Below are 23623 nucleotides of genomic sequence, written 5' to 3' on the forward strand. Positions count from 1 at the left end.
AATCCAAGCATCTTTAACTCTGTATGAACCAAAACATTATGGACTCCTAAACTACAAGGAACATTTTACTGGGCTATTATGTTTAACCAAAACAACACATGGTTTTATAAAAAAAAGTAAGCTGGGAGTTAATAGGTCCAATATTCCACAAGTTCAGATATGTATCATTCCTGCTGTCCAAGTACCACATACACACGGAGTTCCCGTGTCTGTTAAGCGCATCAGTTTAGTCCAACGGTGATGGATGAATATTTACAAGCATCTTATTTACAGTACTTCTTTCTGTAGATTACAGGCCAATATTCTTTTCTTCCACTCCTAGTCAATCTGAATTTGGTTTTCTCAATGAGAAGGGGTAAATGTGAAAATGGTTGCTCAGCCGCTTTACCACTTGTCCTCCATAGTGGACGTGGGCCAGAGTGAAAGTAGATAATCTCTAAAGAGAGGAAGTAGGCACTGACTGCCCCGTGTCAACAGTGAGACCACAGGACCTGCTGCTTCCCCTCCACCTTCCAGCGCTCATGCGAATGTCTCTGTGAACACCCCCAACCTGGTATCCCACAGGCAAGGAAATTCTGGGAGAAGTGGTCCCAGCCAAGCTGAGCCAACACTGGGAAAGCCAACACGATGCTATTAGAGTGTATTCCACACAGGAGAGGGCTTCCACGTTGGCCAGATAGAGGTAAGGACCAAACCCTCTCTCAACAATTTTACATTTCTGATGACTAGAAGAATTTTCCACTGATGGTCTCTGGCTCCATGCCCTCCAAATTCTGTTTCTCTTTTACTACGCACACACTGCTGGGGCCAGGTACCCAAGGGGCACGTTCTTATTGGGATATGACCTCTGACCTTTGCATCTTTATGCACACGAGTCAGTACAGTGGGCAGCAGAATTCCTGAAAGTCATTCTTAAACCAAAACTGTTCCATAGTTAAACATGGAAGTGACTGCAAATCACACAAACATATTCTATTAAATCTAAGCCAAATATGTCCCAAATCAGTTTCTCCTTAGCTGGACTCCCAAAATACATGCAGCCATTCCAACGCCATCCAACACCAAGGATGAGGAACAGTTGGAAGGAACTGTTCCTGAGAGAGGAACAGTTGGAGTAGGTGAAGAAAGTGTCTTAACCAATGGTAGTTAAAATATCTTAAGTTGGTACAGTTTACAAAACAAATGCCCTTGTGCCCTGATGGGAACTTGGAGGGAACCAGTGCAAGTCAGCGGCCCTGAGGCTTAACTGGCTTTGGATAAATTTGCATCTGGCTCTTTCTATGCAAGGCATTATTTGAATTGATTTTTATTTTAATTTTTTGTTAAGAATATTTTTACACATGTGTAAATTGAGGAACACATAATAAACCCCACTCCCACCCATGTACCCATTTCTTAGCTTCAACAGTGATCATCGTTGATTGGTTATTCTGGTACCCACCCTCATCACCTGTAAGCCCATTGTGCTCTGGAGGTGTGATGCTTCTGTTGGCCTTTCTTCTTATCTCACCAGACTGCTTAACTCCACAAGGTACCACAGAATTATTCAACCTGCTACATTTCATAGTTTTAGTGCCCTTGGAGCAAACACAATTTTATTTTTCTTTCAGTTTTGGAGGCTTGAGTAAGAACAGATTTAACTAGCTCCAGGAAAAGAACTAGACCCCTTTCTCTATTATATCTGGAAACAGTTTCCTCCAGGAATCCATATACTAGGTAGATGAGGTTGATAAAGTCTACCAACATTAGGAAACAATCCTTAAAACCCACAACAAGTTATTAATCTCACAAGAGGTTCAATAAAACCACAGTGGTCCTGGTTAGCATGGGCATAGCTATAATTTCTTCAAGCAGAATTTGAAAGAAATTGGAATCAGTTAGCAAAAAATTCATTGGAGGTTGTATTTTACCTAAAAAATTCATAAGGTCCGGGGCATTTTTAGTAAGGATAACAACTCACATGGAAGTTCTCAGAATTATAATGAGGCTAGAGGAATATTTTCATCTTATATTTATTAAATACCTACAGGTGGCAAGTCACTAGGCCTCGTGCTGGAGGCACACAGCAATGACAAGATACACTGGGTCCCTGCTCTCAAAGAGGTCACATTCTATTTCTATACAGTGTTTCTAGAGCAGAGCACTAGCAGCCTTTCTATGGGTGGGAAAGTCCAAATGTCTCCTAGCCCTACTTTCTAAATGACAACCACACACTCCAAAACCCACCCGATTATGGGCATACCCCCTCCACAGGTATGGAACCACAGGAGGAAAGGCAACAGTAAGAAAGTAAATTCACAAGTTGGAAAAGAAACATTGTGATGAGGGCTATGATGGAGACGATCAGGTGGCTGTGCCGGGGAAACAGACCAGGAGGATGCTCAAGTGTGGGATGTCGGCTCAGGCAGGCTCTTTGAGCAGGTGGCAGGTGGGGTAAATGTCCGAGAGGATGCGACAGTCTAGCCATTAGAGTTCTGGGGATAAGAAACAGCATGTTCCCTGAAGTGGGAGAGACCTTATTATGCTAGAAAAACAAGAAACTTCCCTGGTGGTCCGGTGATTAAGACTGCAAGCTTCCAAAGCAGGGGATGCAGGTTCCATCCCTAGTCAGGGAACTAGGTCCCTACATGCCCTGGGGCTTGATCCCCCCCAAAAAAAACCCACAGAAAGAAGATAGGTGGGGCTGAGACAAGGTTGAAGAGACAGGAAGGGGCCAAATTAGAGTACGGGCTTCAGAGTCATGGTGAAGAACTGGGGTTTTATTCTAAACGCTGTCACAAGTTGATGAGTAACAGAAGTAAAACCAACGAATCCCTGAGGTAGTAATTGGTAAAAGTTTATTGTGGACAGACCAAAAAGACGTCTTGCAAACTGGGGGCACTCAAACCAAAGCATGGAATGAGATTCAGGGATATATTATTACATAGCAGCTCATTTAGTGAGAAAGTAGTGACGGTTTATTCTTTAAAGTGATGAGTTACGATATTTATGGTATTAGATTTTTCTTCAATGATTAGGAATTGAGCAGCAGTTACCTCATATCAACCTTGGGAAGTAGTTCAAGTTTTGCTTGTGATTTCCAGAGGCATAAGCAAGAAATAACCTAGGTCAAGTTGTCTTGCAAAATAAGTCAAATTAGTCTTTGATTGTATGGTGAAACTGTGTTTGTCTACTCAGAATTTTCAAGGTGGGCCTTCATTTGTTTTTTAACACTTCTCATCAGATGTCACTAAGGAGTTTTAGGAAGGGAATTGGTGTGATGATAATAATAATAATAAGTAGTTAACATTACTGAGCATGTGCTCTGAGCCAGAAGAGGTTTTAAGCTCTTTATATACATTAAGGCAACATATCCTTATAATACCTTATAATAAGCCTATGAGGTGAGTACTATTTGTATTTCTTTTTTACAGGAAGAAACTGAAGCAGGGAGAGCTTAAGTAATTTGCCCAAAGTCACACAGCTGGTAAGCCGTTTAATACCTTCATACTCTCCTGCCTGTGAAGCTAGAGTTGTATTTGCTATCTGGCAGGAAGGAGTTGAAAGCAAAGGGTGGTGTGTGCCACCAGGTGTCTTCAACAAGCATTTCCCTGGCCCAGAAAACTGCCAGCAGTAGCTATTCTGACCCTATTACAGGCATAAATGACCCATAAAGGATTAACTGTTAACCGAGGCACGCACGGTGAGGCTCACAAACTTTGTTAGGTAGTATTTAAACAAAATCAACAAAGAAATCCCTTGAAAATTTGGTTACGTTGGGCTGGGAATATGCAAGGTCTCTCAAAAGCCACCCAGAAGCATGCGGAGGGTTGCATTCAGTCACCCAAAGACCCGCTCAAGAAGGAGCCCCCCCACCCCCCTTTAGACTTTGCCTGCGTTTCAGCCTGGAATCTGTTAGTATCCAACCAGAAGTGAAGTGAAGTGAAAGCCGCTCAGTCGTGTCAGACTCTTTGCGACCCCGTGGACTATATAGTCCATGGACTTCTCCAGGCCAGAATACTGGAGTGGGTAAAGCCTTTCCCTTCTCCAGGGGATCTTCCCAACCCAGGAATCGAACCCAGGTCTCCCACGCTTCAGGTGGATTCTTTACCAGCTGAGCCACAAGGGAAGACTTAAGAGGCCCTTGGACTGTAAGGAGATCCAGCCAGTCAATCCTAAAGGAGGCATCAGTCCTGAATGTTCATTGGAAGGACTGACGTTGAAGCTGAAACTCCAGTGCAAAGAGTTGACTCATTTGAAAAGATCCTGATGCTGGGAAAGATTGAAGGCAGGAGAAGAGACGACAGAGGACGGGATGGTTGGATGACATCACCGATTCAATGGACAGGAGTTTGAGTAAACTCCGGGAGTTGGTGATGGACAGGAAGGTCTGGCGTGCTGCAGTCCATAGGGTCGCAAAGAGTCGGACACGACTGAGCGGTTAGACTGAACTGAACTCAGCCTGGAAGCTCTGCCAGCCCGAGGGCAGGCGCGCAGAGCGCGGGGGCGTGGCTTGCGGAGGAGTGGGCGGGGCGTGGAGAGAGGGGAGGGACGAAGTGGAGACGGACAGGGCGAGGGCGGGGCGCGCGCGTTGGGAAGATGGCGCAGCGTCTGCTGAGGAGGGCGGCGCGAGGAGCGGCGGCGGCGGCGGCGGCGGCGGCGGCGGCGCTGCCTAGGCTGTGAGTGTAGGTCCCCACTCCCCCGCCGCTCGGCCGCGCTCGCTGTGGTCGGCGTTCGGCTCCGCGCTGCGCAGGCGCGGCTTCCTCGGCCCTTGGCGGGAAGCCCCGCGGGCCGCGAGCGCCGTGAGCCTCCCGAGCGCGCGTGCTCGACCTTTGCCAAGGTCGCCAACGCCCCGCGGGGGTCGCCCCCACCCCCCACAATGTCCATGCCTCAGTGGGGGGAGGGCCGTTGCCTGAGTCCGGAAAATGGGTACAAACGTCCGACCTCTCAAACCCAGAAAACAAAACTCGCGGCCCCACACAGGGAAGCCCTGAACGTAGGGCCGGGAGCCGGCCTCTGAGAGGCGGCTCGCCTCCACCTGGTTGTTTACGCAGCGGTTCCCAAACTGTTCGGTCTCAGGACCCCTTTACACGCTGAGAAATTACTGAAGACCCCGAAGAGTTTTTGCTTATATTTGTTGATTTTTTTTAATGGCATGAGGAATTTAAAAGTTTAGTCATTTAAAAATCACAAATCCATTTAAATTGAACGCAGATTGCATCTTTAATGAAAAATATTTAAAAAAAGAATAGTGGCGTGGTTTTATGTTTTAAAAAATCTCTTCAGCTTAATTAAGGACAATTGGAGTCGCATATCACCTGTCTTGGAGAAAGTTTACCGAGAAATTTCCAGGCTCATGCAGAAGCCAGTTGGAGAAGGGAAGACCTCGAAGACCCTTTCCCGGGGTCTCAGGTTGCCACCTCCCCACCCCAGGTGTCCTCAGATGACGCCTTGAGAACCGCTGGTTGAGATTTGCTTGTTTGCCAATTACATGCACATACATGACCTCATTCTGTTCCCTGATCACCGTGGGAAGAAGCTGGGTGACTCATTTATAAAGATGAGGAAACCAAGGCTCACAGAGGCTGACTGACTCTCAAAGCAGAGAATGGCAGAGTTGGGTTCAGAAAGCCTCCTGCTCTGGAACTTGATTACATCTACTTGCTCCGTGCTTCCTGACTCCCTGGTGTTCCATGCCAGGAGCCACCTGGCTTGCCGGTCCCACCTTCCCATTTCCTAGTTCCTGGCCTGGTAATGTCTCTGGGTTCTTGGGTCAACAGTGAAGCCAGAGGAGCCCCTGAAGGGGTGTACTCAGACCCTTCCAGAAAGTCCTTTTCTGGCCTATGAAGGGACCAACTTCCGTGGCCTCCAGTGACCACACCCGGCCACTGACTTCTAAGGCTCCTGGGGCTCAGCTCATAATGCACTTCATTCCTCTTAAGCACACTGGCCCATTCTCAGCACTCTTAGACACCCCACCAAGGCCATGGGAGCAGGCTTTCATGCAGAGCCCTTCCCAGGTTAAATTCTGTGGGTCCTGGCGCCTTCAGAACACAAGGGGATGGGAAAAGTAAATATGCCCAAGGTCAGCTGAGAAAAGTCTGCCTGGAGGTGTTTTACTTTGGATCCCAGTTGTCTAGCACTTCCGCTTCAAGCCAGTGGACTGGCTTCTGGTGGCTTTTCTGTTTTTAGAGCATCAGCAGCGTTGCTGATAGGCAGTTATTGAACCCTCTTCCCGACCCTCCCGAGTTTTCCTCTGTTGCTGTGGTATCCCTGCTGCTTCCCTGCCCTTCCTGTCTCCAGCCCAGCAGCTCTCTGCTGCTACCGCCCAATTTACGAAAATACCCTGCCCTCATATTGAGGGCACATAACTGCCCACGGGTAGATGTGCTATTGCTAGGAATGTCTTTTAAATCCTCTCAGCTGGCAGAGCAAAGAAATAACATGAATAGTAATCTATGCATATATACACATCTAGAAATATTTCTCATGTAACCATCTAATCTATATTAAGCTAAACGTGAGTTCATACTATATTCTAATTCATTACCACATGGATCATTCTAGCCTCCTCACCTGGCTTGTTTGTTAATTTTCACCCCAACAGTGAGAAACCTGGCTCCCACCATACGCTATCCAGTCACTCAATTATTAAATTTCAGTGTACATGTAGCAGTATTTGACGTGTTAGACCATACTCCTTGGGAAAAGACTTTATCAACTAAAGTCCAGTGCTTAGGTACAGTTCCTTTCTCTTTAGTCATAGAGATTCCACTCATTTCCACAGTTACTTGGGTTAGCACCTTTTCTTCCCAGCCCCTTCAGTGAGGTGATTTCATACATTTGTAACACAGGAAGATTCTCTTTTCCCTTTTCTTGTCTAGTTGCACTAGCTAATGGTTTTACTAATACATTAAATAGGAGTGATGAGGCTCCTGTTTGCCTTGGTCCCAATCTTGGGGAAAGCATCCAGTTTCCCACTGTTAAGTCTGATGTTAATTGTATATGTTCTATAGACGGTTTTTATTCCCCATTTACTGAGGCTTTTTTTTTTTTTTAATGAATCATTGATGAATTTTGTCAAGTTCTTTTTCTGTAATCAATTGATATGATCATATGATTTTTCTTCTTTAGTCTGTTGATGTGGCAGATTATATTAACTGATTTCTGAATATTGGGCTAGCCTTATATACCTGGAATAAATCCCACTTGGTCATGGCCTATAGTTCTTTTTATGTATACATTATTGGATTTGATTTGTGAATATTTTTTGAGGGTTTTACATCTATATTCATGAGTGATGTTAGTCTGTAGTTTTCCTTTCTTGTAATGTTTATTTGGTATTGGTTTCTATAATATATGTTTCCTCTCTTTTTTGTCATATTCTTTTACTGTTGCTTTCTTTTTCATTAAGTGAATATTTTCTTACATGATATTTTTTATTTCTTTAATGATTTTTTTCACTATTTTTTTAGTGGTTGCCCTCAGGCTTAGCATATGCCTCTTTAAAAAATTGTGGTAACTAGATGCCCATCAGCAGATGAATGGATAAGGAAGCTGTGGTACATATACACCATGGAATATTACTCAGCCATTAAAAAGAATTCATTTGAATCAGTTCTGATGAGATGGATGAAACTGGAGCCCATTATACAGAGTGAAGTAAGCCAGAAAGATAAAGACCAATACAGTATACTAACACATATATATGGAATTTTAAAAGATGGTAATGATAACCCTATATGCAAAACAGGAAAAGAGACACAGATGTATAGAACAGACTTTTAGACTCTGTGGGAGAAGGCGAGGGTGGGATGTTCAGAGAGAATAGCATTGAAACAAGTATACTATCAAGGGTGAAACAGATCACCAGCCCAGGTTGGATGCATGAGACAAGTGCTCAGGGCTGGTGCACTGGGAAGACCCAGAGGGATGGGGTGGGGAGGGAGGTGGGAGGGGGGATCGGGATGGGGAACACATGTAAATCCATGGCTGATTCATGTCAATGTATGGCAAAAACCACTACAATACTGTAAAGTAATTAGCCTCCAACTAATAAAAATAAATGGAAAAAAACAAAACAAAACAAAACATGTTAGCAGCCGCAAATAAAGAGGGGGAACGAAAGCCTAAAAAAAAAAAAAAAAAATTGTGGTAAAATATGTATAACAAGCTTTGCCATCTTAACAATTTTAAGTGTACAGTTTAGTGGCATTATCATATTCACAGTGCTTTGCAGACATCATCATTATCCCCCCAATTTTTTCATCACTCCAAACAGAAACTCTGTACTCATTAACTCCTCATTCCCCAGGACCTGGTATTCTCTAATCTACTTTCTGTCTCTTTGCCTCTTTTAGGTATTTCATTTAAGTGGAATCACACAATATTTGTCATTTTGTTTCTGGCTCATTTCACTTAGCATAATGTTTTCAAGAGTCTTCCGTGGTGTAGCATGTATTAGAACTCCGTTCCTTCCTATGGCTGGATAATATTTAATTGTTTGTATATTACCATACATAACTTACCAAAAATCTACTTTTGATTTATACTGACTTAACTCCAGAAAATAGAGAAATGTTACATTTATATTGTTCTGTTCCCTTTTCTTCTTTTTTATGATATGATTGTTTCACGTATTGTATTGATATAGAAAGCTGTCTCATCAGTTGTTATCTGCTTCATTTCTGGAATATCTTTGCTTTCAGGTCACCAGATGACACACAGTTCCAGTCAGAATTTGCACTTTCTTCAGGGGTGTCACATGAATCCAGGAGTCTGTTCCTTGGAGTTTGGTGGCACAGTGGTTGGTTAGCAGTGTTTGATAAGGGCCTTTCCAGTGAGATTGAAGAGAGTTCTGGCGGTGTCTTTTCCAAAAGATGAAATCTCCAGGTTGCAATCAGTGTGTGATGCTTAAGGTCTTCATTTCCTGAGGTCACACTGTGGAAAGATTGTTCTACCAAAACATGGTTACTTTTAACAGCACCAGTTAGGCCTTTGCAATATTGGAGTATCTCTGCTTTTATCAGCTGTGGGTTAAAAGAAGCAGGAGTCAAGTGTATTGGACATCCTGTGACTGTCCAAAGGATGCGACTTTATGAATTCCAGAGGGGTGGATCTGAGATTTAGAAATATCAATGGAATGCTTTTGGCTGAAATAGTTAGAGAGTCTCTACAGAGTTTGCCAATTGAGTCTTAATAATGATGTTAGTGTGTTTAAACAAGATGATTGAGGGTGGCAAGTACAATGAAAGTGTTGTAAAACCAGACAAACAGCACATACTTGTTAAAGTGCCTGGCCAGTAAAAATGGATTCTTCAATTACTATGAAGTTTGAGAGGAATCCTGCAGGGGAAGCCTTCGGTCCAGTGGGAAACATACAGGCCATGACTGAAACACATTTATATCCACTAGATGGAGTAAATGTATAAAATTCATTTGCCAGACCTCAGATGGTTCATTAAATAGGTTAAGATATCTGGGAGCAGTAAGAACGGCTTCCCTGGATTGTACTTTGGACTGTGTAACACATGAGGTGGACACCTTTTGTGGCCTTGTTACTGTTTCACCACCAGTGTTGATTCATGAGGGCTATTTGTCAGCTGTTGCTGTGTAGTCACTTAGTCGTGTTCGACTCTTTGCAGCCCCCAGGCTCCACTGTCCATGGAATTCTTCTCGGGCAAGAATATTGGAGTGGATTGCCATCTCCTTCTCCATCATTTGTCAGTAGACCAGTGGTTTAATGCATGTATGGGGGTGAGGAGTGGGAACTTTACTGTCTCTGGTAGGACTGGGTTGTTGTTTTGTCCAAACCAGAGCTTTCTCTTTTTATCAAACCAACAGTTGAGTAATTTCCAGATTTGTTTTCCTTTTTCTGAGGACAGTTGTTGGGCTTCTCTAGCCATTTTTTCCAAATTATCATTTGTGGAAATATCCCTTTGGATCATAACAGAAGTTTGGCTGCTGTTGGTCCCTTTAAGGGCAGCATTCCTTACTTTATTATCAGTAAGGTGATTTACTGTAGCGTCTAGAAAATCAAGCTTTGAATGTCCCAGAACCTTGATAATAGCTAAAGCAGCTGGTAAGAGTATTGTATGCAATAATTCTTGAATACAGAATTGTGCAGCCCGTCCCCATGATCCAGATTTAGATCACCCCCGAATTTCTACCATCCCCCAAGTTCTCTTGAGCCCTTTTGCAATTAACCCTCACTCCTGCCTCCAACCCTATCATCTTTTTCATGTTCATATTGTCAGTAGTGACTTGCTCTCTCTCCCTGATATTTGTAGTCCTTTTTTCTCTGCTTTTTGCTTGATCAGTCTGGCTAGAGTTTTTGGTTTATTGATCTTTTTAAAGAACTGTTTTTGGTTTTATAGATTATCCCCCTATTGTTTTTCTGTGTTCAATTTCATTGATTTCTGTTCCAATATTTATTATTTTCTGTCTTCAACTTCAGTTCAGCCGCTCAGTCGTGTCCGACTTTTTGTGACCCCATGAATTGCAGCTCACCAGGCCTCCTTGTTCATCACCAACTCCCGGAGTTTACTCAAACTCATGTCCATCGAGTCGGTGATGCCATCCAGCCATCTCATCCTCTGTCGTCCCCTTCTCCTGCCCCCAATCCCTCCCAGCATCAGGGTCTTTTCCAAGTCTTCCCCTTAGCTTGGGTTTAATTTGACCTTTTAATAACCACTCGAATGGAGGGTGGAGATAGGAGAAGAAGAGTGCAGAGGGAAGAAACTGTAGGGCATAGAAGAATGGAAGCAGTGAGAGAGCAAGGGGAAAAGCCTTTGTAGAAAGAATGGTAAAAAGGAGGCCGGGGTTAAAAAGAACAAACTTTTGAATGAGCATTTTGAAAAGAACTCAGAATAAGAATATGTGTACTTTGTCACTTGACTTGGTATTAAAAGCTCAATGCGAAGTGTTAGGTTATTTTTAAATATTTGTCGGCATCATTAGAAATTGACTTTAGAAATGCATAGTGAGAAGCTAAATGGGATGCTGTAAACAAAAAATGATGTCTTGGGTTATGAGGCAGAAAGAAACTTTAAGTAGTTCAGGGAGATAGGGGGACCAACTGTCTCAACTTGCCTAGGACTACTGTCCTGGTTTTTGCATTGAAGGTCCCACATTCCACAAAGCTCCTCTGTTTCAGGCAAAGAAGGATGGTTATTTACCCTAGAGATAGAGAAAGGAAGGGCTGAAGGATTGAGTAAAGATGATCTAAGATGGTAGACCAGAGGTCCAAGAATTGGAGCTAGAGCCTTCTGGAATGGCCCCCTAAAAGAATGGGATGGGTGGACTACGGTCCATTGGGTCACAAAGAGTAAGACATGACTAAGCAACTAAAAGAATGGGATGGGAAAGAGCATTTGGAGTGCTTTTTTTTTTTTTTTTTTGAGGAAAAAGAGCCTCTGCTAGGAGTAGGGCTGCAGAGCAGAGGTAAGAGACTCTGAGGAAATAGGAAATACCATAAGAGGGTAGATAGACCGGGCAAAGCCTGGAGGCAGGGGACATGCCCGTGGCCTGGACAGAGGAGTTGGCGGGAAATGAGGTGAAACCAGAGTCAGAACTAGTGGGCAGTAACCAAGCTGGTGAGCAAGAGCTGAAAGTGGTAGCTCAGCGGCCTGTACTGGAAGATGCACATGCACGTGGGTGGTGCCTCCGGGAGCAGATGTCGCTGGAGGGAAATTCCCAGCCAGGGGCTGTGCGCCAGCAAGGCTGTGCCAAGTCTGTGGATTAGCATAAGCTTCGCTGGTGGACCCATTCCAGCTGTGTAGGGCTTCCACTCCCATTGTGTCATTTGTACACTTGCTATAGAGTTTTGCTGTGGGCTAGAACCATCTGTGTGGGTGCAGACTGAGAGGAAGGACACTAGGTTGGCCCAGGGAGAGGCTGAGGGTAGGGAGGAAAGGCTGGAATGAGAAGGTGAACTGAAAAATCCTTCACCTGCTCACCCCCAGGCCCTGTGGATCCAGAAAGGAGTGGAGGACACTTTCATCACGTGTGCTTTTCTTTATTCTACTCTGAGTAACTGTAGCCACCGAAGTCTCTGTCCTCTCAGGGGACTCTCCTGAGTGCCCCTGCTTCGCAGAATGTTTGAATGCCACAAGCACTTCATTCTTCTAGAAATACTCCGTAATGGGGCATTGAGGATGGGTATTCTCTGAAGTTACATCAGAGTCTGAGAAGGTGAGCGTGTGAGCTTGGCTGTAGTTGAGCCTCACACGGTCAGTGAGGTAGCATCTGGGGTGGCTGACACCGCTGAGCATCGGCACTTTACCTGAAGTGGTTATTTTCTCCAGCGATGGCTTTGCAACAGCCAAGGTCTGATGGATGTAATTTCTGAAAACAGCCTCTGGTCACAGTTTCCTTAACTAAAAGTTGCAGTGGCTGCTCTGTAGGAGCTGCCGTTTTATGCATGACTGATTCCCTGAGGGGAAGCCCGCAGGTGCATGTGGCTGAGATTTTAGGAAGACGGAGAAGAAAGCTGGGCTCCTTGGGGAGTGGCTGTTGGTGGGCCTGATGAACATTTTAAGACTGGAAGAGTTGTTAATTGTAAAAACAAAACTGCTTTCTTGCCTCTGAATGCAGCTGGGCTGTGTTCCGTTGTTACATGTTTCTTATTTATTCCTCTGTGCATTGCTCATGATCTTGACAGTTTAAAACTTTACTAATCAATAAAGAAAATTCCAAAGAAATAGTACTTGTGTTTTCATATAGGTCACTTGGGTGTACATTTAAATCCATTATAATTCATAAAAGTTTTAATTTATTTCCTGTTGTTACTTGAAGATACCTTATCAATTAAATAACTCATTTGAATGAGGTAGACAATAAGTGGGTCCCGGAATTGAGGTTCCTTTCTTCCTTCCTTCTTTATTTGGCTGCATTGGTTGCTGCGCACAGAATCTTTCTTTGTGGTGCAAGGATTCTCTAGTCATGGTGTATGCGCTTGGTTGCTCCGCAGCATGTAGGATCTTAGTTCCCCGACCAGGAATCCAACCCATGTCCCTGCATTGCAAACAGAATTCTTAACCACTGGACCACCAGGGAAATCCTGCCTCCTTCCTTCTTTCTTTCCTTCCCTCCTTTGTCTCATTTCCCGTTCTTCCTCCCTCCTTTCCTTCCTTTTTCAATTATAGGCCAGATTTAAGATGACTTTTTATTTAGTTGCTTTCATTTTATGTTTTGGTTAAAATTTAGGATCTCCTGAAGTAGGAAATGGCAACCTACCCCAGTATTCTTGCCTGGAAAATTTCATGGACAGAGCAGCCCAGTGGACTGCAGTCCTTGGGATGGCAAAGAGTCAGACATGACTGGGCACGTGACTGACACACACTAATCTTTGAGCATTGGTGTTTACTATTGTTCCACAGCCATCACATATTTATTTCTCTGTATATAGCTGCAGTTGTTCATTGTGTCTATTTACAAGTTTTTTTTTTTTTTTTTTTTCTTTAAGAAATGCACAGATAAATGTCCCTATATCCAGGTTTCTGTGGCTCCCCTTACTTAAGTTCTTGGAGGTGATTTTCTGTGTGTGAACTTGCTGGGTGAAAGAGTATGCACGTCTTAAGCCTTCTGATGCTTAAGCCTTTGTTGTCAGATTGCCCTCCAGAAATGGTGCTAGATATAGCAGGATTGCAGTATGTCTTTTGGAGGCTTACTTGCCTATTTTCCTTGGCATCAGTAGCCTCATGCACAGGCTCTTACTGGTCAGAGAGCTGGCAGTGCCAGGCCTGGAAAAAACCCTGCCTCCTGACTATAACCACTGGAGACTTTTCCCTCTGTGGCCTCAGCGTCACACTGACCCAGCCTACAAGTGTTTGTGTAAACGGCCATGTAGTTAAACTTCTACTAGTTCTTTTCAGAACTACACTGCATGTAACTGCATGTCTTCCTCTTAAAGCTTTGAGACTGACCAAAGTGCTTGATTCCATAATAAAGGAACCAAAACCAATTTCCATGAGAAAGTAAGGATTCCATTTTAATAGGCTGCTTGATGTGAACAAGTCTGTCTGAACTGTTTCCCCATGCTGTATTCTTTTTTTTTAACAAAAAAAATTTCCCACAGTAAATTGATAAGTGCCAAAAAGAGTTTATAAAACTATACATGTAGTATGATTTCAATCTCTTTGACAAACTTTGTGTGGGATTGTATATAATATACAAGCTATACACATAAATGCAAAGTAAAAGTTCCTAAAGTTTATACTCCAAAATGTAAAATGTAACCATCATTTACCCCATGCTGTATTTCTGACCGAGAAAGCCGAGTGACCAAAATTCTCTGTAAGTATATGCAGGTCTCTTCAAATATTGATATTTAGAACCCCAAAATACTGAAAAATTTTAAAGATAGCACTTGCCACTCCTAGTGAAATTAGTGTTAAAATTAGTGGTAGATTGTGTTTTCCTTTTAGCTGAAAGTTCTACATTGCTAAAAAAAAAAATGTGTATTTTAAAACATGAACCTTTTAAAACTTTATACAGTCATTTTACATCATATCATGCATATGTATACGTTGCACAACCTTACAGGTAGAGCAGGCTTATTTTAAAGCACTTCCACTTGACTTGTTGTCTTACTTAATCTCACAGTATTCTTTGTGAGCAGGATGATATGCCCACTTTACTTTTTGGCCAAATACCAAAATTTAGGAGGGGGAAAAAAAATAAAATCCTTGCCAGATGCTGTTTTCATACGGAGACACTGGAGGGCGCTCTAACAATGAGCGATTTAAGTTGCCTCCTGAGAGGCCTGCATCTTAGTAAAAAGATAGGAGAATTCATTTTAAGGTGAATGAAAGACACATAGATGTAGAAGGCATATTTCTTTCTATACTGACCTGTAAACGGTCCCTTTGACAGTTTATGAGACATTTAAGAAGTAGCTCTGGGCTGCTTTATTGCCCCCTCCCTCCTCTTGCCCCTTCCAGCTGCTTGGGGTTGTGGGTCAGCCCGCAGCACTGTCCCTTTAAGTCTGCTCAGACACCGCCCTCGGAGGGGTCTTTCCCAGCGAAGCACACCCTCGCCCGCCACGCTCCCTCCGCCTCACCCCGCTGAGTGTCACTCTCCACTGCACCCACTTCCACCTGTCCTGTTGTATGCTTGTCTGTCTGCTGGTTGTCTGCCCCTCACCCGCAGCCTCCGTGTTCCTGAGAACACGGACTTGGTCTGTTTATCCCACTGCTGTGTACCTTGGCCCTGAAGCAGTACCTGGCCCACAGTCAATGCGCGATACAGATTTGCTGGATGAAAGATACTGCATCTGGAGATTAGTGCCTTTTTTTATTGTGGTAAAAATATACATAACATAAATTTACCATTTTAAGCACTTTAAAGTGTACAGTTCAGTGGCATTAAGTACAGTCACTTTTTTTTTCCCCCACAACTATCACCACCATCCATCTCCAGAGTCTTTTCCTCATCCAAGACTGAAACCCTGTTCCCATTGAACAGTGACTCCTCATCCCCCTACCCCCAGTCCCCATAAGGCTGTTCTGTCTTATGAATGGCTATTCTGTATTCTCCTGTAAATGGAATCAGACCGTGTTTGTCCTTTGCATCTGGATTATTTCACTTAGCATAATGTCCTGAAGGTTCATCCATATTGTGGGGAATCAGAATTTCCTTCCTATTTAAGGCTGGATAATACCTCATTATGTGTCTTTGCCACGTTTTGTTTATCTGCAAATCCATCAGTAGACCTTTGGGCTGTTGCCACTCTTTGGCTATTGTTAGTTTTAGACGGAGCACAGAAACCCGGTGTTAAGGGTTTGAGTCTAAAGTAGGTTTCTTTGAAACAATGATAACATCTTTAAATTATACCAGTGAGTCACAGTTCACCCTTGGGTAATTTCTGCCTTCACAAAATAGTTCAGATTAAAGGAGAAAGTATTCACGCTCCTAAAAATTGGAGTTGGTTTAATATCTCTTATTGGTGCTATTCAGGGTTTTCTTATAAATGTCAAAAAAGAAAAAGCAGTTTACAAGATCAGATTTCTAACTCTGTTATGAGCAGGAAGACCCTGGATAGATCCTCTAGGGTTCCAGTCCAGCACTGACCCTGCTATTAGCCCTTGACCTCGTTCAAGGCCCTTGTCTAAACTGATCCTTATTTTCTCAGTTAAAATGAAGAGGGTGCACTAGACGCCTCCTGCCTACTGACATTCCATAATCTAGGAAGGAATTACTGACCTCAAGCAAGAGGACTTTGGAGAATTCAGAAATATAAAATGCTCGGCTTTTTTGAGCTATGGGTTATTTTGGTCCATTTGAGTTCAATTTGACCAGAGATTGAGGATAATAAAAGCTCTGCTTCCCCTAAATTTAGGGGCACAGCCTGCATCCGGTTGATTTGTACTCCTCCCTCCTGCCATCTTGGGAGATGTTTGTTCGTGCGTTATTTATTCATCCTCATCCTTTAGATCCTCAGGTCAGGAGGTGTCTTCACCATTTCCCTCTCTCTCTCTGCAGTAGGGACCTCTGGCAAGTGCTCTGTCCAAGCCCTTAATCAAGTGACTGCTGACTGCCCTGGTACAGAGTGGCTGTGATTCTGAAGTAATTGGGGTGTAGTGGGAATACAGAGCCTAGAAGAACTCAGGAGTAAGAAGAGGCATGTGTCCTAAATTAGTGTTATCTGCGAGAATGATTCGGTAAAGCAGAGATGTGATTTCTGCTTCTATCCCATCCCCCTCTGGTTTCCTCCTGCCCCCGGCTGCCCCGCAAGTGCCCCGGTGCTCGAAGCCCAGTGTTCTCAGGTCCCATGGTCAGCTGTTCACCTAGTGATGCCCAGAAAGTGAACGTGCTAGTCCTTCGGTCATGTTCGCCTCTTGGCGACCCCATGGACTGTAGCCCACCAGCCTCTTCTGTCCATGGAATTCTCCAGGCGAGAATACTGGGACAGGTTGCTGTTTCCTTCTCCAGGGGATCTCTCCAACCCAGGGATGCAACCCAGGTCTCCTGCACTGCAGGCGGATTCTTTACTGTCTGAGCCACCAGGGATGTCCGGTGATGCTCAGAGACGGACAAAACCGGAGTGTGCAAACGTTGTGTGTGTCGCCCCACCCAGGTGTTGTACATTTTAACAAATGTCCTACCTGCAAGAGTCGGCCGGAAAAGAGAATCTTTCCTCTGCCAGGGAAGCAAGTGTGGACATCAGAGAGGCTTGTGTCCCTCCCAGCTCCCCCGTCCTCTGGACAAAGGTCCTGCCTGTGAGCCTGGGTCATCAGTCTGTCCTGTGCTACAGAATAGTCTGGATTCACCAGGGGCCTGGAGACGTGCCTGAGACTGGGGAGAAGCCTTACAATCAGGAGCCCCACACTCACACTCAGGTACCCGCTTCTTACCTAGCTTCCTAAAGCTGGCCTCAGTCCTCTTACTCACCCCCACAGATAGCATCAATTCCCTGATCCTTCCAGCCGTCTGCTGCCTGGACCCCTCGGAGTGGCGGCACAAGCCACCTCATCCCTCCCCAACCTTGCCAGCATTGCTCCCAGCGCTGCTCGCCTTGGGCCATTCGGCCAGAACCCTCACCTCCTCCACACCCGCCCAGCCCCCGCCCCGCTCTCATTTGCTCGCGCTCTTCCTCCCGCCTCTCACCTCAGGCCCCGTCACAGATGCTACTTCCTCCTAGAAGTCGCCCTTCCCCAGGCTCTAAGGCAGCAGCCCTCTATGCCTTCCCTCTGAAACTCAGCCTCCTCTAACAGCTCTCGCCCCCCAGTCCCTTCGTTAAGGGCATCTCTGGTGCAACTCCCAGTCGTCTTGGGCGCCCTCTCCCACCCATGCCCCATCTGTTGCCAGGTCTGTTGATTCCCTTCTTCAGCTGTCAACTCTTCCCCACTGTGTTGGTTTCCTGTTGATGTTGTAACATTATCACAAACTTAGTGGCTTAAAACACCACAGAGTTTTTACTTGACATTTCTGGAAGTCAGGAGTCTGAAGTGGGCTGTGGTGGGCTGAAACCAAGGTGTCAGCGGAGCTGCACCCCTTTGTGGAGGCCTGTGGGGAGGGTCCGTTTGCTCCTCCAGCTTCTAGATCAGCCCAGATACTTTGGCTCATGGCCCCTTCCTGCATCAAGAGCCAGCAACCATGGGTCAGATTCTTCTCAGGCTGCCATTTCGCTGGTTCTCTCGCCTCTGCCTCATCCTTCCACTTGCTAGGATGTTTGTGTTTATACTGAGCCTACTGGATGATCCAGGCTAATCTCCCAATCTCAGGGTCATCTGATTAGCAACCTTAATTCCACTTTGCCATGTAACCTACCACATTCCTGGGCTCCAGGGGTTAGGCCAGGGATGTTTTTGGGGGTCATGATTCTGCTTACCACGTCCACTCTCCTAGCTTCAGGCTTGAGCTCATGGAGTAGCTATGTGATTGATTGCCTGTCTCACCTCCCTCATCACCTCCATGTTACATGCCACCTGCATAGGTACTAGGATGTATATTCTGTTATCAAGACTTGTCGGGTCTGCCTCCAAAAACGTCCTGTGGTTCTCTCTCTTTGTCTCCGGTGTCACCATTCAAGTGGTCATCTCTCATCTGGACCTCTGTGAAGGGGGTCTTGTACATCCACTTAGACCCCTCCAACCCATTTTTTAAAATTGAGGTAAAATTTATGTAATATAAAATTAACCATTTTAAAGTATACAGTGCAATACATTTACAGTGTTGTACAACTATAATCTCTGTTCCAAAACATTTTCATCACCCGAAAGGGAAACCCTGTATCTGTTAGTAGTCACTCCCTATTCCTCCTCCTTCCAGCTCCAAGCAACCACTAGTCTGTTTTCCACTCTTTTGGATATCTCATATAAATGGAGTCATGCAGTGTGTGGCCTTTTGTGACTGGCTGTTTTCATCTAGAATAACATTTTTGAGATTCATCCGTATCTGTATCATGTGTCAGTATTCTGCTCCCCTTTATGGCTGAGGAGTATTTTGCTCCCCTTTATGGCTGAACAGTATTGCATTGTAGGTAGATGCTAATTGTAGAATTGTAGGTATATGCCATATTCTATTTATCCATTCATCAGTTGATGGACATTTGAGTTGTTTTTACCTTTGACAGTTGTGAATGGTGCTGTTGTAAACATTCATACACAAGTATTTGAGTACTGGTTTTCAATTCTTTTGAATGTATACCTGGGAATGTAATTGCTGGGTCATGTGGTAAATCTATGTTTAACTTTTAGAGCAACCACCAAACTGTTCTCCCCAGCGGCTGCCCTGGCCACTGGGAGGTTCCTCTGGCGGTGCACAAGGGTTCCAGTTTCTCTGGATCCTCGCCAGCGCTTGTTATTTTCCATTGTTTTCATTGTCGTCATCCTCCTGGTGTGGAGTGGAGTCTCCAAGTGGTTTCCTCCAAACTAGTTTTAAATACACAAGTTGGTTCATCTCCTTTCACTGCTTAGCATCCTTCAAGCGCCCTCCTGTGGCCCTCCAGGGCGTGTCTGGTCTCACCCCTTCTCTGTCTCGCTTGTCGTCTCCTCCCACCTTCTCACACACTCATCCCAGCATCATTGCCATCTCTTGCTTCCTTAAGCGAGGAAGGCTTTGAAGACCAGGGGGGTTCAGACAGTTTCCCAAGACCACAGACCTGAGACAGAGCCCTGGCCTTGCCACTGACTAGCCAGCTCCTTCCGGTCCCCTCATCTGTAAGAGGGGCCCATGATACCACAGAGAGTGGTTAGAATGAAATGAAATGGGTGCTGGGCATAGCACCTGGCTCGTAAGGACACCAGTAAACAGGGGACGTAAGAAAAAGAAATAAGATGGATGCATAAAGCCACCGCCTGCACTCCCCTCGGCCCCACTGGCTGAGGCATGTCCGCCCGTACCCCCTTTCCGCCCTCAGGGCCTCTAGTCCGTTGTCACACTTTCGGTTTGGTCTCAGGATGTGGATGGGTGCACTTCCTTCACGTTTGGTCTCTTCCACGAAGCTGGAATCTCTGCCTTCACCCCTCTGTGCTTGTGCCCCGCGCAGTGTCTGACACATAGTAGGTGCTTAATTTTAAATTCCTGCGTGAAAAAAATCATCAGATGGTCACAGTAAACAGAATTCATTACTAATTATCCACTTGACATGAGAGGGTGGAAAGGCAAACTTTTTTGGTGTGAGTGTGGGTGTATGTATGTTTTCCTCGATTATAGATTTGTCTAAACATTCCTGCTAATTTAAGATGTCAAATCTGAAGGTTCTTTCTTGGCTTGAGTTTTTGAACACAGTCCAGGGCTGTTTTCAGCCTCCTAAGTATTCTCCTTTTTGGGAAAGAGTTTTCGAAAGCATAAAGGGGGTGTCTTCTGTGCGTGCTTGTCTACAGGATTCATTTACCAGCGCGAGCTGTGGGGAGGGGGAGATGAGATCTTGCTGGTAGTCCGTGCTTGTGACCCAGCACGGGGGTCTGGGAGAATCCCCTCAGTCCAAGTCTGTGGGGTCAAAAGCGCCTCCTCAGCCAGTGTTTCTGTCCCAGGTACATTCCGTTTATTTCAGAATTTCTCACCTGTGGAAAATTTCTCACACTTCTTTTCTTCAACTCAGCCTCAGGAAGGTGTATTAAAAAAAAAGTCCATGGCCTTTCAGCTCAATGGAGGAACTTCAGCAGGATCTGAAACAATATTGCTTTCATTCAGAAATTTTTCTGCTTCCGTTTTCTTCCCCCTACCCCTCATCATCCCCCTCTCCCTCCCCAGGCACCCCAGGGTGTCACGCTGGAGTGAGGTATCGTAGAAAGCGTGCACCTCCCACTTTGATTGTGGACTCCTTCTGGCCAGCACTGGAATTACTGAGTTGCTGTTGGAAAAGAGTCTCTCATCTTCTCCATCCGGAATTAAGGAACTCACGGGTTGATTTGGGGCAGAATCCCCCCATTTGGGAGGCCCACTGCGCTGTACGCTCCTTGAGGACAAGGGACCATCTTCCCGGATTCCTGTCCCAGTGCAGCACCTCGGTGGAGTGGAGTGGCCAGCGCGCAAGTTTCTGAAACCAGCTGGATGGCTCCACACGTTCTGTTGTGTATGGGAACCGCTGAGCATTAGCAACTAGCCAGTGACCAGCCGTGATGAGCAGTTTGTAGGCTCCACAAACGTCTAATGTGCTGAGTGAGGACCCCAGGCATCAGCTGAAGAAACGACTTTTAAAAATGGAAATAGGACTGTTGACACAGGTGCCTTTTACTAATTAGTGTACTGTTTTTGAGGAATTAGTAACAACTTAGCATTTCCAGGATTGTTGTTAATGAGGGATGAGGAAACTTATCTTTTTATCTCCACAACCATATGGTTTATTGCTTGATGTAGTTCTCTCTCTCTCTCTCAGTTTTTAAATTTGATTTTTATTTTAGTAAGGACAAAAGCATTTTCTAGCAGGGCTCATTGATTTTATTATGCAGGTAAATGGGAAAGTTATTTTCCTTCATAGAACAGTTTTTCCAAGAGGAAATTCTATAATATATTAATGGTATTCTTTTTAAGTAAAAGTCCATTTAACATATCTCTTTTAATTATTCAGTCATTCATTTATACTTTCTCCTGAAAAGAATGAGAACATGTCCCTGCTAAGTCCTAGGCTGTCTCTAAGAAGGGGGAATGGGAGAAAATTTCCCAAAGGTCTTTTCCATGGCAGGCACCTGGAGGTCCTTTATTTGGTACATTTCATGTCAGATAGGGACTTCATTCTAAGAAGTGTATGGTCTAAATGGGAAGAGAGGGGGAGTGCCTTCAGAAGACTTGGGGTCCATTCACAGGAAGTGGACCTTTGAGCAGCTCTGAAAGGATGACGAGAGGGAAAAGCCTTCCTGGCCGAGGAACTGCGTGTACAGAGCCCAGAAGGGGACGTCAGATGAGTCCGTGAAGAGTGTGGGTGCCTTGTGGCGGCAGGGCTGGACGTGAAGCTAGCTGGCCAGTTGGGGTCAGGCTGTGAGGGGCTTCGAAGACCAGACAAGGATTTCAGATTTACATCCTGTTGGTAACCCGGAGACAATGGTGATGTTTCAAGTCTCAGCCTCCATCAAGTGAGTTCTTCACTCTGTGCTCTGGTCTAGGTGGCAGTCCCATGTCATTTCAACTTCTTGCCTCTCTCCTTTCCTTTAATTACATTCAATATGTGCTGGAACACCCAACGCGAATAGAGAAAAAGGGACAAGGCTCTGTAGCCTGTGAGGCAGGCCAGCCCATCCTCTCCTTCCAAGGCACTTACTATATTTAAATACTCCTAGTTACTGGGAGCCTTCAGGTGACTTCATTTCTCTGAGCACTCTACACTTCGTTTCCAACATCTGTAGTTAATTTCTTAAGAGACCTTAATGAGAAACTTCAAACAGTTTAAATGTCAATTACCAAAAAAGTGAGGTTTTCAAGTTCCAGTAATCTGCCTATATTGGTTGTTGGAACGCAATCCCAGGTGGATGTAATTTAAGACAGATGCCATTCCAGAGCTTCAGTTACAAAGAACTTATAGATTTTTAGGACTAACAGCCCGGGTCTGCTGTCACTACACTCACAGGACTGTCTGCAGCTCTGGCTTGTCTGGCAGGAGCTGGGTCCACTGCAGTCGCTCCGGCTCTGTCTTGCTGGTGCTTTTGAGTCTGAAAAGATCCAAAAGCTACTGTGTATATAAAAACGTGTTGAGAATACAGTATATTGCGATAAATCCAATTTTTAATCCTACACGTTTGAGAGGAAAAGAGGATTCGTGATGTTCTTTGTCATAGATTTATTCTCAATGAAAGGGTTAATCTTAAATTTCTGACTGAGAAATCCTGATCTGTTTGTTTCTTGCCACTCGCATTTTCCCCACTGTGTTCCTTCCTTTGCCTCTATTTTTGATTAGGATAAAATGCCCGAAGAAAGAGTTGGATATGGTGATGAGCATTATTTTAACAGAAAGTAAAACGGAAAGCATGCAGAATAAATTAACCTTGTATTTTCTCTGCAGGTCACTTAGTGGGTGTTACATCCTTTGTCGTTTGTGCTACAAAGTAAATAATTTTTGGCAGCTGGTTTGGTTTTCACCACTTCTAAGCCTATGACAAACGATCTTAGAAGAACTTTGGTCTTAAAAAGGGAAGCTTTTTTGTGTGTGAATTTTGAGTTCAGCTGTTTTTTGAAGGCTTTTTAACATATAAGCCATTTATGTGGAATTTTGTTTTATTTGAATGTGAAATTTTTTTAAAGTTTTGAAAGTAGTTTGAGCCTGCCATATTGAACTGTTTTCACATTTAGACATTTAAAAGTTAATTTGCCTTTTCTATTTTTTAAAAGGTACTGAGAAACATCCTCAGCTCCTTCCACTAAGCCTTCATTATTTATTAGTCAGCTGCTTTTGAAAACTGAGAAATTATTCTTAATTGTATAGTTTTAGGCTTTTTAATTCCCCTAGGAGAAATAATGTTGTAAATATTTTTAGATTTATTAATACCATCTACCCATTTATCTGTTTAGCCTGTCATAAATCACTTTCAGAGGTAAGAAATAGTCATACAAAGTTAGATATATCTGAACATGTGAATTTCATGTATTTTCAGATAATCAGCCCTGTTTTAAAGGTTTCTTTCAGAATCAGCTCATCAGTGCAGCATTTGGCATGTGGTATGTGGTTGAAGCTTCAGATGAATGCAGAGGTTCTGAACTGTGCAGTGGA

The 23623-nt window shown here is 44.4% G+C and overlaps 1 protein-coding gene across 2 annotated transcripts in view; it reads left to right on the forward strand.

Annotated features, from left to right (window-relative positions):
* Positions 1-4565: 4565 nt before the first annotated feature.
* CLYBL (citramalyl-CoA lyase) overlaps positions 4566-23623 on the forward strand; it is a 226028-nt gene continuing 206970 nt past the window's right edge. For both annotated transcript variants that reach the window (XM_061133090.1, XM_061133087.1), the window contains exon 1: positions 4566-4658. In XM_061133090.1, the coding sequence (XP_060989073.1) occupies positions 4579-4658 (80 nt within the window). In that variant the 5' untranslated portion in view covers positions 4566-4578. The remainder of the gene's footprint in view (positions 4659-23623) is intronic.

Source organism: Dama dama, chromosome 30 (assembly GCF_033118175.1).
Source record: "Dama dama isolate Ldn47 chromosome 30, ASM3311817v1, whole genome shotgun sequence".
Classification (NCBI taxonomy): Eukaryota; Metazoa; Chordata; class Mammalia; order Artiodactyla; family Cervidae; genus Dama; species Dama dama.